Raw genomic sequence first — 17,305 nt, 5'->3', positions numbered from 1 at the left:
AGTCGCCATCCCCACTATCAATCTTGGGAATGGAGTTTCTGACTGGCCCATCTGAATCAGGTGTCCAGCAACATTCAATCAGTTGTCCTTCAGGAAATGTAACTATTGGTACATATAGATTGGGACAGATCCTCCCTGTGGTCTGGAGTACACAATATACATATAAAAGGCAGCAAAGCAAACACATCAATTATCTACTAGCCTACTTCCACCTTCTATTATTCAGTAGAAAAAAATTTTCTTTTCTTTTTTTTTTCATTCTATTTTCCTTCCTTCCTTCTTTCTTTTCTTATTTTTTATTTTTTGAAACAGACTTAATCTCATGTAGTCCAGAATAATCTGAAACTCGCTAGCAGCTGAGGATGGCTTGGAACTCCTTGTCCTCCCATTTCCTCCTCAACTACTGAGATTACAAATGCATGCCACCACTTATAAATATAACAAACTATTTTATTTTATTTATTTTAATTTTTTATTAGTTTTCAGCAAATACAGGCAGTTTGGTACCATTATTAGGCTCATCCGTGACCTACCCCCTCCCCAATGACCCCTCCTTATTGATATATATGGTTTGTGCATTATGGAGTTAGCCCACAGTTATTGGTACATAAATGTCTCTGCATATCATGACCCAACATGTGGCTCTGACATTCTTTCCGCCCCCTCTTCCGCAAAATTTCCCTGAGCTATGTTGGGTTCATTTTTGGTCTGCTTCAGTGATGAGGTGTTGGGGGCCTCTGAGGCTCTGGCTCTCTGATTTAACAAACTATTTTAAAAAGCTTTTGTATACTAGCTTATAGTACTACAGCCCATCATAATAACAGGAAATGAAATACAGAACATGTAAGCCATTACTTGCCTGACCAAAATATCAGATACATGTCATCTGAAATTATAGTTGTCACATTTTTACAAAGAACTTAAAAAGAAAAGATAATAAATTTTATATAGCTTAGTATATTTCAGATATAAACATTTCACTTACCAATGAAAATAAAATCATTAATAGAATATTTTACCTTTGTTGAGTTTCATAATCCACTGTGCATTTTATACCTATATCACATAGTTCAGATGCCTAATCTTCATCATAAGTTTGCTCCATATATATTGTCATGAAATATGCTATTTAAAAATGTGGTTTCAGGGCTGGAGAGATGGCTTAGTGTTTAAGCGCTTCCTATGAAGCCTAAGGACTCCGGTTCAAGGCTTGATTCCCCAGGACCCACGTTAGCCAGATGCACAAGGGGGCACACGCATCTGGAGTTTGTAGTGGCTGGAGGCCCTGGCACGCCCATTCTCTCTCTCTCTCTCTCTCTCCCCCTCTTTCTCTGTCTGTCACTCTCAAATAAATAAATGATAAATTAAAATGTGGTTTCACATATGTCAGTTTTTCCACATGTACTTACTTTTCCAGTTACTAACTCAAACATTAGCTATTAAGTATAAAGACATTTTAGTTAAGCAAAATCACAATTTATTTCCTACTAGGCATACAGCAATGAGTAGCCACATTGAGGAGGGACTTCTGTATTTGCCAACACATGTTAGACAGGCCACTTTATTTCACAGATGGAGAAAGCAAAGTCTTACATTTATTGGCATGTGACTGAAATCACAGCGAGCTGACTGAGTTGAGACTAAGAACTTGGTCTCCCATCCATTAGTACTTGCCACCCACCCCACCACACGATGTGTCTTCACTGTGCTATTTTGGATCTGGCTCAGGGACTATTGATAGACCTTTCCAGGGAAATAACAAGCATTTATGGTACGTGGGTTAATTACCATCTTAATTAGATTGAGGATTCTCTATCACTTCAAGTCAGACATGAAAAGGCAAAGTTAGATAAAGAAAATTAGCACCTAAGTTCCAGCTCCACTGTTCAGGGAGAGAACTAGCAGATGTCATTACAAAACCCAGCACTCTCCCCTCCCCAAAAAACCCAGCCCAGAGACTTTTGGTCAAGATGGAGTCAGCCTTACCCCGCCTCACCTGGGCGGGCGGGGTGGGGGGGGCCGAGGGGGGGATGGACCCAGAACCTGAGGAGAGAAACAGCTGATCGCACCCCACCAGGGCACCCGCTGAAGCCATAGAGCTAGTGGGGTAATGAGCAAGAGATGCTTTCTTGGTGAACCGGGTAGCAGCACAAGGGTGAAGGAGATAGACACAGACAACACTCCTACCAAATCAGATATCCAGGCACACAGAGGCTCCCAAGACCTCCCCTTACTGAAATAGACCTAAAATGAACCCAACATGGCTCAGGGAAATTCACAGAAGAAGGGGCGGAAAGATTGTTACAGACATACACACTATATACATAACTAATAATAATAAAAAAAAACTCGGCTCACCCAAAAGGAGCAGAGATTTTGGAAAGTCTGTACTAGCAAGGTGAATACAGTATTTTACCTAGTGCTTTAATTGGAAGTTTTAGATATGCCTGTCATAGAATTAGATGTTATGTTTATCATTGGCTAGATTAGAGGCTGGATGAAGACTTCTTGTAAATGTCATTCAAAGTTTACAAGCCAGAGTTTTCCTCCCACGGAATCTCTACCCGCCACTCCTTCAAAAAGCCGTCTCACATGCTGGACACCAACGTTAGGCCCAATAAGAGAGCAAGTAACTATCTCTGTGACTAGCTACCAAGTGTGTTTTGTCCACTTTTAACTCCAAAGTATAGTGATGGACTGTACTTAGAGATTTTCTGCTTCTAAAAAGGTTGCAGAATAATGTGTTGTGTTGAATTCTTTTCTCTAGTGCCAGTGTAGTTTCTCGATGAGGGAGGAGTAGAGCAGCCATAGCGTGCCAGAGTGAGCTGTGCCCAGTGTCTCCTCAAAGCACGTCATTTAGCCAGGTCTCACACTGACCAGTTCTGGAACATAGAGTTGTCATGTCATTACATCCTGTAGACTCCACGCATCATCTCTTTAACATTCTCTTTAGCCTTTTGTATACATGGATATTGTCAATTTTGCCCTTAAAGCAGCCATATGCTTCCTTGTGTTTAGAATATTTCTTTTTAATTTTTTAAGGCATGCATCACCATGCCTGGTAATATAACTCTTTTTAATTTTTTTTGATTATTTTTATTTATTTATTTGAGAGACAGAGAGAAAGAATGGGTGCGCCAGGGCCTCCAGCCACAGCAAACGAACTCCAGACGTGTGTGCCCCCTTGTGCATCTGGCGAACATGGGTCCTGGGGAATCAAGTCTCGAACCAGGGTCCTTAGGCTTCACAGGCAAGCGCTTAACCGCTAAGCCATCTCTTCAGCCCTAGAATATTTCTTTCTTAAAAACCAATATTTTTTTAATTTATTTGAGAGAGAGAGAGGCAGATAAAGAGATAAGGAGAGAATGAGCACACCAGGCTTTGTAGCCACTGTAAATGAATTCCAGATGCATGAGCCACCTTGTGCATCTAGCCTATATGGGTACAGGTATATCAAACCTGGATCCTTAAGCTACACAGACAAGCCCCTTAACTGCTAAATCATATCGTGTTTAGAATCTTTCTAATTATATTTGGTTATCATCATAGCTTTTTTCTTTTTTTTTAGCCATTTAGCAAAGTCATGGCTTTGAGGTCCTGGGGAGTCACACTTTTAAGTTGCATCATTAGCGGCGGTGGTCTGCTAGCACGGCAACGGTATTGGCTTCGTGGCGTGGAGTCAGCTAGCGTTCTAGAATAAGATGTGTTGCAAATATGTAGGAGAGTAGTGCTCTGTTAGTCCCAGATAGTCTTGCTCTAGCCCAGAAAATACAAATCAGACACTATCAGGAAAAAAATAAAATAAAATAAGAAAGCAAGGAATAATGTGGATTTATGGAGTCAAGGGAAAAATCCAGAGAAGTTTCCCTTTCCAAACAACTTATGTTTCCCATTTTGATGACTACGCAGAAAGATAAAAATCATCAAATTATGTGTCCTTTAGAAATATCATAGCTATTTATGCTGCCTCTCTCTCTCTCTCTTTTGTTTTTGTTTGTTTTTTTTGAGATAAGATCGCACTCGATGAGATCACTACTCTGGAATTCACTATGTGGTCTTAGGCTGGCCTGAAACTCAGGGCCATCCTCCTACCTTGGCTTCCCATGTGCTGGTATTAAAGGCATGTGCCACTACAGGCAGCAATGCTGTTTCTTTAATATCTTGTGTTACTATTAAATTTCCTAATCCCTCACATTTTTTCAGTAAAAAAAAGAACATTATAGCATATGTTCTTCTAATTAATAATTTAATATTTATTTTAAACTATTTAAATTTTAAATGGTCTATAAGAGTTAAGAGACAATGATAATGCCATTTATTAAAGCAAAGGAAAAATTTCTTTTTGTGAATTTGACACTTAAGTTATTTCATAATCATAATACTGGAAGAATTGGAAAACTGGAAGGCCTGTCATCTCACACATTAAGTACTTAGTTTATTGTGTTTTGTTCTCTTTATAAATAATTGACTGTATTCAATTAAAAATCTAAGAGATTGCTTGATATTCTAGTTAAAACTGGATTTTCGCACAGAGGCAGACAGGTCAAAATAAGCTGGCATTTAATAGTATCTGTTTATCTTTGTTTTCTCTTTGATGCATTAAAAAGTATCTTAAAAGGTCGGTATATAGGTAGCTAAACAAATTAATGATCAAATCAGGCTGACTTGATGTTGTGGTTTTTTCAAGGGAATATATGTCACAAAGAAGGGTGACTAAAATATGATGGTTAGGTCATAGAATCACAATTTTTTTTCAGAAATATGCTTAAGAAATTTTTGTCAAGCTTGACATAATGGTGTGCTGCTGTCCGGGAATTTGGGGAACTGAGGCAGGAGGGTCACAAGTTGAGGCCAATCTGGAGTACAAATCAAAACCCTGTCACCCCACCTACAAAGGAAAGATGTGAAAGAATGAATTAGAAGGAAATAAAATTAGGAATAGAAAGACGGGGAAAAGGAAGGAAATAAGAGAGGGAGCGAAGAAAGGATTTATGTCAGTTACCAACAAGTTGTCTATGTCTTTAACAGGACAGCGTTTAGGATGAGATGAAACTATAGTGTTGTAATTATTTAGTTATAAAAAACCATAGAATTGGAAGGCTTTTCATTGTTGCTTTACTGGAAGAAAACATAGACTTGTTTTACTCAGACTTGATTTATGTATGTGAAAATGGGGAAAAGAGAGCTTGTAACCCAATCAGGAGACAACAACCTGTAAATACAAATTCAGTTAAAATGGCTTAGTGGCTAAGGCACTTGCCTGCAAAGCCTAAGAATCTGGGTTTGATTCCCCAGTACCCTCGTAAGCCAGATGCACAAGGTGGCACATGTGTCTAGAGTTTGTTTGCAGCGGCAAGGCTATGGCATACAAATTCTTTTGCCCTATCTGCCTCTTTCTGTTTCTCAAATAAATAATAAATAAATAAATAAAAATTTAAGAAAACATTTAAAAAACAGAGAATCTATTTTGAATGAACTTTGGAAACATAGTTTTTTTTCATTTTTAAACTTAATTTTATTTATTCATTTGGAAGAGAGAGAAAGAGAGAGAGGCAAATAGAAAGAAAGCACTGGGGCCTCTAGCCACTGCAAATGACTCCAGGCATGCATCACCCTGAGCATCTAGCTTATGTATGGGATAATTATGATGAGAAAAATGGTGAATTAGATTGGTCAGCAAGTCCACTTTACCCCCTCGGTGTGTGTGTGTGTGTGTGTGTGTGTGTGTGTGTGTGTGTGTGTGTGTGTTTGGAGATTGAACCCAGTGAAGTTCCTGGTGCATGCATGCTAGGCAAGGATTCTACCACTGAGCTATATCTCTAGTCCTTATCTTATTCTCTGAGGACAGAGACAACAAGAATCAAAATTTAAATGATTTTAATGCTTCCAAAAGTTGGAGCTTACCTAGCTATAGATAAACCAGTTTCAGTTTGACCATATTATATTAGTTACAACTATCCTGTGAAATGAATATAAAAAGCTCTCTTTCCAGCAAGCTTCTGCACAAAATGGCCCTGTGTGAAACTTGGGATAAACTGCTTAAGTTCCCCCCAACTCCCAGAGATACTCTGGTAGTAAGTAGAAGATCAAGGATTAGAGATTTGATTCTTTTATGTGGCATTAATTACTTTATTTCCCCTTATGAAACACAATGCTGACTTTAGAAACCAACAAGACAAAATGTTAACCCAAACAACTCCATCTTTCTTACAATAGTAAGCTGTTTTAATTATGCAAACATATTCAATTATTATTACATTCTGACTTTTGTGATAAAACTCATTTTTGTGTAAGGCAAACATGTTGGTACAGGCCTACAGTCATAGCATTTAAGAGATGCAGGCAGATTATCAGGAGTTTGAGGCACCCTGGGCTACATAGCAAGTTAAAGATTTTATTTATTTGAGACAGAGAGAGGGGGAGAGAGAGAGAGAGAATGGGCATACCAGGGCCTCAGCCATTGCAATTGAACTTCAGGCACTTGTGGCTGCTAGTGGGCATGTGCAACCTTGTGCTTACCTCACCTTTGTGCATCTGCTTTAAGTGGGACCTGGAGAATGGAACATGGGTCCTTAGGCTTTGCAGGAAAGTGTCTTAATCACTAAGCCATCTTTCCAATCCCCACTAAGCTTTTATTCAGATCTCAGACCACATTACCACCAGGACTGGTATTTAGTTAGTAGAATTAAAATCCACCCATCCTTGATTTAAATATTTTATTTATTTATTTGTGAGAGAGAAAGAAGCAGAAGAGAGAGAGAGAATGGGCACACCAGGACTTCTAGCCACTGCAAACAAACTCCAGATACATGTGCTACCATGTGCATCTAGCTTTATGTGGGTACTGGGAAATTGAACCAGGGTCCCTTGGCACTGCTGGAAAGTACCTCAACCAGTAAGCCATCTCTCCAGTCTCATATACTTGAATTTTATCAGGGTTAGAATTGATTGTGTACTGGCTTAATTTCTTCCACAACAGAACAGCATCTTTGCCAGCTATGATTTCCCCTGACCTTGATTCATTTGTCAGTTTTGAAACTGGACATTAGGCCTGGGGTGAGCAAAACACAAGAAATCAACCTGTTTTACTATAAGGAAATCTATCCTATCATCAGTGGTGGGAATATTTGCAGATTGGAAGAGCACTCTAAATTTACTGCACATACTAAATAAATGTTATGTCTCCTCTCTGAATTTCTTCCAGCCTAGTCATTGTTGGTTATATGGCACGGTAACACAATTATCAGTCAGCTTGACTACTCTTCTGGACAAGTTTTCAAATATTTCAGAAGGCTTGAGTAATTATTCTATCATAGACAAACTTGTCAAGATAGTGGATGACATTGTGCAATGCATGGATGAAAACACCCCCAAGGTAACTTTGTGTTCATTAAAACTATATATTTTTAATTCTACTCTAAAACCTGTACAAGGTGATTGAATTGGAAGATGTTATTTTACATTCTCATCTTTTAATTTAAAAATAGTTAAGAACAGAAAACAAATGTCTGTACTTAAATTGTGATACTGAAATGTATATTTAGACTTAGGTATTGTCACCTAATATAAAAAAATCTTTACACTGTCATGTAAAAATAGCTGTGTTTTGTCTTTATTTCATACTAGAATAAAGTATATACAACTTTCATGATAAGTTATAAAGCTTGAATTGAATGTGATCTGTAATAAACTCTTATACATGCCCAGTTAATTATAATGTAATTAAACCCCCAGAAGTCACAATAAAAAGCACATTTCATTCCTCATATTCATTGTATAATTGGTTGTCGTCAGCTTCAGGGGCTGCAGTGTCTAGGTGGATGAATAGGTCGCTGAACCCAGGACTTAAGCAACTAAGAGTGAAATGTCCAAACAGTCTGACACTAGTTTGCTTTGTGTAACTTTTTGCCTAAACTGAAGACAATGGCAGAATCCCTCTCCTAAGGATCTACAGGGGATTTGAGGTGCATTGCCACTATATTGGGCACAATAAATATTGATAGATTTGGATCTCATTGTTATTGATAGTACTGTCTGTAATAGACTTGGGCTTGGGAAAGCTGCCTGCCAGTTTAACCTGTTGGACTTCTAGAAGTCTAAACCCAGAGTTCAAAGGACCTGAATGCTCTCCCTCTGTCCCCATCCAAGTTGTCCAGCTACTCTTAAGACCCAGCATCAGCCCATTGAATGTTCTCCTGTCTTGGAATCCTTGCCATTTTATTTTTTATTTTTTGTATTTAATTTAATTATTTGAGAGAGAATGAGAGAGAGGAAGTGGCAGATAAAGAGAGAAATACATGCACCAGGGACTCTAGCCACTGCAATTGAACTCCAGATGCATGTGCCGCCTTGTGCATCTGGCTTTATGTGGGTATTGGGAAATCAAACACAGATCCTGAGGCTTTGCAGGCAAGTGTGTGAATTGCTGAGCCATCTCTCCAGCCCAATTCTTGCCATTTTAAGAACCTTATCACTACAGCTTACCATTTTAGTTACTTTACTTTTCAGTTTCTGAAGTCAGAAGGTTCCTTAAAATTAATGATGTCTTGGCTTCATCATGTCTTTGTATATCATACTGTTGCTGATCATGGGCTAAAGCCATTCATAAGAAGTAGAAATTACTAAAAGTAGGCTATACCGGACAAGTTATCCAAAGGAAACAGCCTGTGTATTGAGGCTTTAAAGATGAGTGAGATGTTTAATAAAGGGTGGTGTTGGGTAGAACACTGCACATAGTAAAGAGTATGCATTTAATAATCATGATACTGACTAGAACCCAGAAGATTATAGATGAGCATTATTACCATTATTTTTTGTAGATAAACAAGTGTCCATTTATGAGTCCTTAAAATATAGCTCTGACTTGCATCTTTGAGTTTTATATAAATTAATCATACTATGCTTATAGTTCTGTGATTTGTTGGTTTCACTCTGTGCTGTTTGTAAGATAATACCAACTTTAATAATATACCATACATTTTTTTTATTGCTTGTAGAGTATTCCATTGATACAGGATATCTTGTTAAGCGCCTTTTCTATTGATGGATATAAGATTCATTGACGTCACTGTTAAGAACGTTATTCTATGTCTTAGAGTACATAACTGTTAGGATTTCACTAGACTATTTAGGAGAAGAATTTCTGAATCCCAGGCTAGGCACATATCTTGTTTAGATAGTAGCAAATATACCATCTAAGATTATAAAGAGCAAAGTATAACCATTCTCTTCAGTCCACATTCTTGCCAATGTCTGTTTATCATCAGACTTTTAAAGTTTTTAGATATTGGAACATGTGTTCTAGAAGAATCTTTTAAAAACCAATGCTAACAGTTTAGTGCACATCTTCCCACTTACCAGTTTGCTGTTGGGATAATTTTCATTGTCACATGGTGTTCATTATTTGTTCTCTGCTTTCCTCAATTGCTTTGGTCAAGAATTGCATCCCAGTCCGACCTGATGTCATCACTATCTCAAAATCCTGGTAGCTTTCAGAGTTTAAATACTTGAATCTTTGAAGGGCATATTTATTGTCGGTTGTCTTGACATCAGTTAAGTCTGTAGGCTTCTTGCAAAAATATAATCTTGGTGATTTTTGTGTTTATGCTTTATTTTTTCTTTCTAGACCGTAAAAGAATCATCTAAGAGGCCAGAACAAAGGTCCTTTACTCCAGAGGAATTCTTTAGAATTTTTAATAGATCCATTGATGCTTTTAAGGACTTTGTGGTGGTATCAGACACTAGTGATTGTGTGCTTTCGTCAACATTAAGTCCTGAGAAAGGTAAGACATTTAAGCACTTTTTGGTTTAAGTATAAATAGCAAGAGGTAGCAAGATGGAACTTTTTTTTTTACCTCTTTAAGAATCTATTGCTGTAGCCGGGAGTGGTGGCGCATGCCTTTAATTCCCAGCACTTGGGAGGCAGAGGTAGGAGAATCACTGAGAGTTCAAGGCCACCCTGAGACTACATAGTTAATTCCAGGTCAGCCCAGACCTGAGTGAGACCCTACCTCGAAAAGCAAAAAAAAAAAAAAAAAAAAATCTATTACTGAATCAAACACATGTTCCACTGTAGATGAAAACAAAAAGCATGTGTTTTGGATAAGCAAGCATTGATAACTATTAATCATCTGTCAATGATTACAAATTTGTCTGTTTCCAAGACAAAACAATGCTTACTCAATTTTAAATTGAAGACTTATATGTTAGTAAGCAACATATGAGATGGTGGCTAACCTCTTTCTTACCTGATATTTGCTTTGAGAATTATATTGTATGTCACAAGTTTTCTGATACTCACTTCTCAAATCTTTCCTTAAGGGTCTAACTCTGACTCAGGAATCCTGATGTTAACCTGTCATTCTGAATCATTACCTCCCCACAACAGGGTCCTGATGACAAAACTAACTTCATTGCTATCTTTTTTAAAGTGACAAATTACCCCTGTCTCATTATTCACACATATTAGCATATGTATGCATGCAATAAATCATTGTTCTACAAGGTGGCTATGGTGATTCTCTTCATAAAACAGAGCAGCAATAAATAGGATCCGAATACTCTAGATTTGGGAAGCCAACCTGGCACATACTCTTGTTGATGCACGCTACCTTTTTGGAACTCTGTAATTCCTCTACAGCACCATGTAACACTGACACATTATTGCTTTCTATTTAGATTCCAGAGTCAGTGTCACAAAACCATTTATGTTACCCCCCGTTGCAGCCAGCTCCCTTAGGAATGACAGCAGTAGCAGTAATAGTAAGTACACGTGTCTGATTTAACGCATGCGTGCCTCCAGTTAGCCGCTCTAGGAGTATTGCATGGGCTTTAAAGGACATTTCTACAATCATGGCTAATGGCTAATAACACCATTCTGTTACTATTGTTCCTCTTATGATCATCCTGTGAATTAAATATCTGGTTTGCAAAATTGGGCTTCCTAGTGCTTGACCTAATGTTGAGAGGATTGGGTCAATAAATTTTCTGCTAAGATTCTTTTGTAAAAGGCATGTTATAAAAGTATGATTTAGTCTTCCTCCATTGTAGGCTTAAAAAAATATATTTTGAGGAGAATGAGGAGTTTGGGGAAAATGAAGCTTTTAAATTGGAAGTAAAAATGCTAGTCTACAATTCCAGGGACATATTCAGTGGTTTTTTTTGTTTTTTTTTTTAACATTTAGTTATTTATTTGCCTACACAGAGACAGAAAGGGAGGAAGAGAGAGGAAAGAAAGAGAACATGGGCGTGGCAGGACCTCTGCCACTGAAAACAAACTCTAGATGCATGCAGCACTTTGTGTATTTGGCTCTACATGAGTAGTGGAGAATTGAACACAGGTCTTTAGGCTTTGCAGCCAAGTACCTTAATTGCTGAGCCATCTCTCCAGCCCCAACATTTCCTGTTTTGTGTATTTGTGTGTTGGTGTTTATTATGTGTATTCAGAAAATTGATGATGTTTTTATTTGACTATCAAAGTATATGTTGGGGAAGAATATACTTCGTTTTCTTTTATCTTTGGTCAAGAGGCTTCTGGAACCTTTGTCCTAGGTTTCACATCCAGGCCAAGGTCATTGTGAAGGGTATTGGATGAACTGTATACCCTCTAGCTTCATGGAAGCAGTGGAAAGAAAACAAAGCTGAAGAACATATTAGTATAAAGAAGTCATCTTGCTAGCATTTGAGACTCAGAGGTAGGAGTAGCTCTGTGAGTTCAAGGCCAGCCTGGTTCTACAGAGTGAGTGACAGGTTAGCTTTGGCTAGAATGAGATTCTATCTCAGAAGGTAAAAAAAAGTCATCCTCTAAGACTTATCAGTGGGAAGGCACTGACATTTGTCCAGGAACATGGATCTTTCTGTAAAAAATGATGACTAATTTATTTAAATATTCACAGTAGTTATTTTTAAAAAGAAAGTCTCAAAAATACTTTTCCAAAGAATTGCTCCAACTAAAACTTGACCTAAACCCAAGATGAAGCTATTTTTATTCTCTTATACCTCTAAAAATGAATGTTTATACATTTCCATGTATAGTTTCAATGTTTGACTGTAGGGTGCTATACAGAGCTTGATAGGGGTAGTCTATAGTATACAAAATATTTTTCTAATTTTTGTTGACAAGTTCCATAATTGTAAACAATATCCCATGGTAATTCCCTCCCTGCCCCCACTTTCCCCTTTTAAACTCCACTCTCCATCATATCCCCTCCCCCTCTCAGTCAGTCTCTCTTTTATTTTGATGCCATGATTTTTTCTTCCTATTATGATGGTCTTGTGTAGGTAGTGTCAGGCTCTGAGAGGTCATGGATATCCAGGCTATTTTGTGTCTGGAGGAGCATGTTGTAAGAAGTCCTACCCTTCCTTTGGCTCTTACATTCTTTCTGTCACCTCTTCCACAATGGACCCTGAGCCTTGGAAGGTGTGATAGAGATATTTCATTGCTGAGCACTCCTGTCACTTCTTCTCAGTACCATGGTGTCTTCTGAGTCATTCCAAGGTCACCTCCATCTGAAAAGAGAAGCTTCTCTAAGCAAAAGTGAAAATAGCATTAATACATGGGTATGAACATTAAGAGAAGTGCTTACTGGGCAGTTTGATAAACATAGTATATACATTTAGCTAGACATCAGCTGATGTACATATCACCACAGATCTGAAAAGTTTTAATAAAGGAACTGGGCCCAGTATGAATATGTCAATTAAAGTCATTTCTACTAAATATGATTTTTTTGTGGGAAAAAAGTTTATTTTGGCTTATGGACTTGAGGGGAAACTCAACAATGGCAGGAAAAAATGATGACATGACCCCCTCATCAACATCAGGTGGACAACAGCTATAGGAGAATATGCCAAACACTGACAAGGAAACACTGGCTATAATACTTATAAGCCCACCCCCAATACACTGTCTTCAGGAAGCGTTAAATTTCCAAATCACCATCAACTGGGGTCCTAGCATTCAGATCATCTAAGTTTATGGAGGACACCTGAATCAAACCACCACATTCCACTCCTGGCCTAAACTGATCCATAATGTAAAATGCAATGCATTCAGTCCAACTTTAAAAGTACCCATATTTTTATCAATCCTAATGATGTTTAAACATCCCCATATTCCAAGGTCTTTTAACCGAGCCATAATACCAAAAAATTACCCCCCAAACCCATAGTGGCACAGAATAAACACTAGCCCTGCAAAAGATGGCATTGGGCATAGCAAAGAAATACTCAGGCAATACATGATTTAAACAGGGCAAACACTAAGTTCTGTAATTATGATTTTTTTACTAATCTTTTAAAATAAGCAACTTCTGGCTTCTTAAACTCTCATGTTTATATTTCATTGATCTTAATATTTCTCTTTTTTTTTCCTCTTTGCTTTTAATTTACTCAATCTGTTACAAATTCTTAATGTCAAAAAATTAAATCATTGATTTTAAACCATTGTTTTCTAACTATAGGTTAAATTTCCTTGTAAAGCTCTGCTGTTTCTGCATCCCACATATTTTTGCATGCTATATTGTTTCAATAATATACATATATACATTGGTTACAAGATCTTTCCATGTAGCCCAAACTGTTTTTCAAACTTGATCTTCCTGTCTCAACCTCCTAAGTGCAGGGATTACAGGTGTGTGGCATGATGTCTGATTAGCTCTTGTTGCTTGTTAATTAGTGTTTCCATACTTTATATTTAATAAGTTATTACTGTGGTTGGACTTGGATCTGCCACTTTTACACTTGCTTTCTGATTCTAGTCCTCCATCCATTTTCAGTGTTGTATTTTAATTGCTATTTGACTTTTAAACAATATTTTATTCATTTGCAAGCAGATACATATATATAGAGAGAGTAAATATAGGCATACCAGGGCCTCCAGCCACTGCAAACAAACTCCATATGCATGCACCACTTTGTGCATATGGCTTACATGGGTACTGGGGAGTCAAACCCAGGTCCTTAGACTTTGCAGGCAAGCACCTACTGAACCATCTCTCCAATCCACTATTTGATTTTTCTTCCCCCCAAGGTAGTGTCTTGCTCTAGCTCAGGCTGACTTAAAGTTCACTATGTAGTCTCAGGGTGGTCTCAAACTCACAGCGATCCTCCTACCTTTGCCTCCCAAGTGCTGGGATTAAAGGCATGTGTCACCATGCACTGCCTTACTATTTAATTTTTAACATTTATTTGTATTATTTTATGGTGGTTTTGGAAATAATATATACATCTTACCTTGTAATATTCAACTTGAGATTTAAGACTGACGCCTGTCAAAAAATAAGAACTTTACCCATATCCTATTTCTATGTTATAAATTACATAATTATGGTGGCTCTAAGAAATTATATCTCTTTTAAAAATGAAAATTTATGTTGCCTATTATATTTATCTATGCTTGCTATTTTGTTTTCTATGCCTTTCAGTCCCTCATAGTTTCTATGTGATGTCAATTTTTTCCAAAATGAAAAACTTTTTGACATTTCTGGTGGCACAGATCTGTTGACAACAAATATTTTACTTTTAATTGGGAAGTGTCTATATTTTTGTTATTGTTGCATGTAGTAGATACTTTTTACGAGATGTAACAGAATTATTTTTCTAGTATTCCTTTAAAGCTGTCTTACATTTTCTTCCCAAGACTACTGTGTATGGAACCAAAAAAAGGCAACCATCATTCGTATTACTTGAACTTATATACTTTTTCCTCAGACTGTATTTCCCCCTTTTAAATAATTTTAAATATGCCTGTGAGAATCATTTGCTTTGTACATTTTTGTTTAGTTAAGCTTAATGAATGTAAAATGTATCCATATCCTCTCTAATGCTAAGTAAAGTTTGGTTAGAATTTTGGCAAATATTTTCTCTTCATCCTCTTATTTTCTCCTTCCAAAATAATCATATATCTTGGGAAGATTCATTTATTTATTTATGAGGGTCACATGTAATATAAGCCTGCTTTGAGCTCTCACTGTGTAGCTGAGGCTGGCCTGGACTTCTCAATCTTGGCCTCCATGTATTCATGTTTTCAAACCTAATTTATCTGTATTACCTGAATAGTTTCTACTTGCCTGTTTTCCAGTTTGCTGATGTTTTTTCTACCATCTCTAATCTGCTGAATCTTCCAGTGATGCTTTTCATTTCTAGATTTCTGTCTTATGTTCCAGAATTTTCATCTCATTATTTTAGTATTTTTCTACTGAGATATTCCATCAACACATTTATTATGGCAATTATTTTTTCTTTAAGTCCCTTAAACATAATAGCTGTTCTAAAGTTCTTAACACCCAATTTGAATATGTAATAGATCAACTTGCCACTATTACCTTTTGTATTTTCCCTCCTACTAGTGGGCACATGCCCCTTATAATTCTTAGTAAGTTTTTAATATATACTAATATGGATGTTATTTTGTTGAATATCTTCTGGATTTTTGTAGCATTCCTCCAGAGGCCACTGAGTTTTGTTTGGGAATAAGGTTCATTTCAGGTCAGTGAGCTTTCTCTGGCTTTCCAGGCTGGTTTTGAAACATGCTTAATGACAGGGAGAGAGTAGTCTTGTTCTTGAGTCATGGGATTCCTGGGACATCCCAAATGCATTAGAAATACTGAACACCAATGTGTCACACCACCGTTGTCTCCCATTTCTGTGTGACTAATACAGCACCTGCGAGGAGTTATGTTCTTGCCAGGCTTTGTAATGGCTCTCCCGGTGCACGCAGAGCTTATTTGTGCAATAGCTTATGGGGACACAGGTAAAGACTTAGGGTGCTTCTTGCTCCCACAGCTCCTTTCCATCAAGTAAGCCAGCTGGACTATCCTACTTAGTCAATGGCTCTAAATGTCCATCTTTGACTTCTCACCTCATTGAGCCTTGGTGAGGTTCTACCTCCCACATAGCAGTTTGAAGGGGCCTCCCATCACCAGTCAGGAGATCCAAAGCCAGAAATACAGGACAATCATGGGGTTTTCCTTTGTGCTCTCTCTCCCCCTCTCTCTCTCTCTGAGAAACTACACTTCTCTAGGGCTTTTGAATTAATCTCTGAAAACAGTTGCCTCATACCTTCTGTCCATTGTTATAATTATACAGGTTGACAAGGCTGGTTTGCTATCGTCATAATTGGAAGCAAAAGTGTCCCTGCCCCCCCAAAAAACCAACAAAAGACTGAATGTTAAAAATAAAATGTTCTATTCAGTCCTTGTTTTAAAGGACTATCTTATTTATTTTGTTTTCTCTCTTTTTTCACTTTTGTAAAATATATAGGCCCTGCATATCATCAACTTATGGCTTGGATTTGGTGTCATTCATAAATATGCCAATTCACAATGCACAAGACGATTTTTTGCAGTGCTCACATACTAACAGTCACATAACCACCTATGGCATGGTATATAATATGTATAATAGTAGAATTTTATAAACGTTTTTACTAGTAGCATAAAGGAGATAAAAATTTTAGGGAGAAATGGTCAGGGAAATTTGAAGAAAGCATTAAATTTTTAGGGATGAGATTTAAGAGCCTGTCAATCAGAGGACAAGGTATATGAAAGATATGATTTGTGTAAGGAAGAGTCATGGAATAATACACAAGCCTATGTTGCATACGAAGGGAAATTATATTTACAAAGTAATATTCTTTATGCCAAGTAAAATATGTTAAAAATTTGAGGTCCTTCTATACAGCATTTGAATAGTATAGATAGGAATCTACCATTAACTTTGCATCTTCTAGAATTTTTAAAAATGTTATTTATCTATTTATGAGAGAAAAACAAGCAGAGAGAAAGAGAGAATGGGCATGCCAGGGCCTCCAGCCACTTCAAATGAACACCAGATGCATGGACCACCTGGTGCATCTGACTCACCTGGGTTCTGGGGAACTGAACCAGGGTCCTTTTGCAGGCAAGTGCCTTAGCCACTAAGCCATTTCTCCAGCCTTTTTCTAGGATTTTGAATCAGACTTCTGGCCCTTGGCTTGCTGGGTGACTATGAACATGTTATTTAAACTCTCTAAATAATAAATTGGTGGGTGATAATCCCTCCTTCATAGGGTTTCTTTAGGGTGTATAAGCCCTCCTAGGAGCTCCATGACGGTGATTTCTTAGTGCTGATACACCCGATAGAGAAGCCCAGAAGGATTGTAGCACCACTTTTTGTGTTCTACTTTTATAAATGTTGAGTAATCAAAATAAACAAGTCAGGGCTGGAGAGATGGCTTAGCGGTTAAGCACTTGCTTGTGAAGCCGAAGGATCCTGGTTCAAGGCTCGATTCCTCAGGACTCACGTTAGCCAGATGCACAAGGGGGCG

The 17,305-nt window shown here is 37.6% G+C and overlaps 1 protein-coding gene across 2 annotated transcripts in view; it reads left to right on the top strand.

Annotated features, from left to right (window-relative positions):
• Positions 1 to 17,305, top strand: part of Kitlg (KIT ligand) — a 93,631-nt gene that overhangs the window by 62,971 nt on the left and 13,355 nt on the right. The window contains exons 4-6 of one of the 2 annotated variants that reach the window (XM_004650161.2): positions 7,205 to 7,375; positions 9,626 to 9,782; positions 10,678 to 10,761. In XM_004650161.2, the coding sequence (XP_004650218.1) occupies positions 7,205 to 7,375; positions 9,626 to 9,782; positions 10,678 to 10,761 (412 nt within the window). The remainder of the gene's footprint in view (positions 1 to 7,204; positions 7,376 to 9,625; positions 9,783 to 10,677; positions 10,762 to 17,305) is intronic. The other variant, XM_045152889.1, reaches the window with a different exon arrangement.

Source organism: Jaculus jaculus, chromosome 6 (assembly GCF_020740685.1).
Source record: "Jaculus jaculus isolate mJacJac1 chromosome 6, mJacJac1.mat.Y.cur, whole genome shotgun sequence".
Classification (NCBI taxonomy): Eukaryota; Metazoa; Chordata; class Mammalia; order Rodentia; family Dipodidae; genus Jaculus; species Jaculus jaculus.
This window is presented reverse-complemented; position numbering and strand designations above follow the sequence as displayed.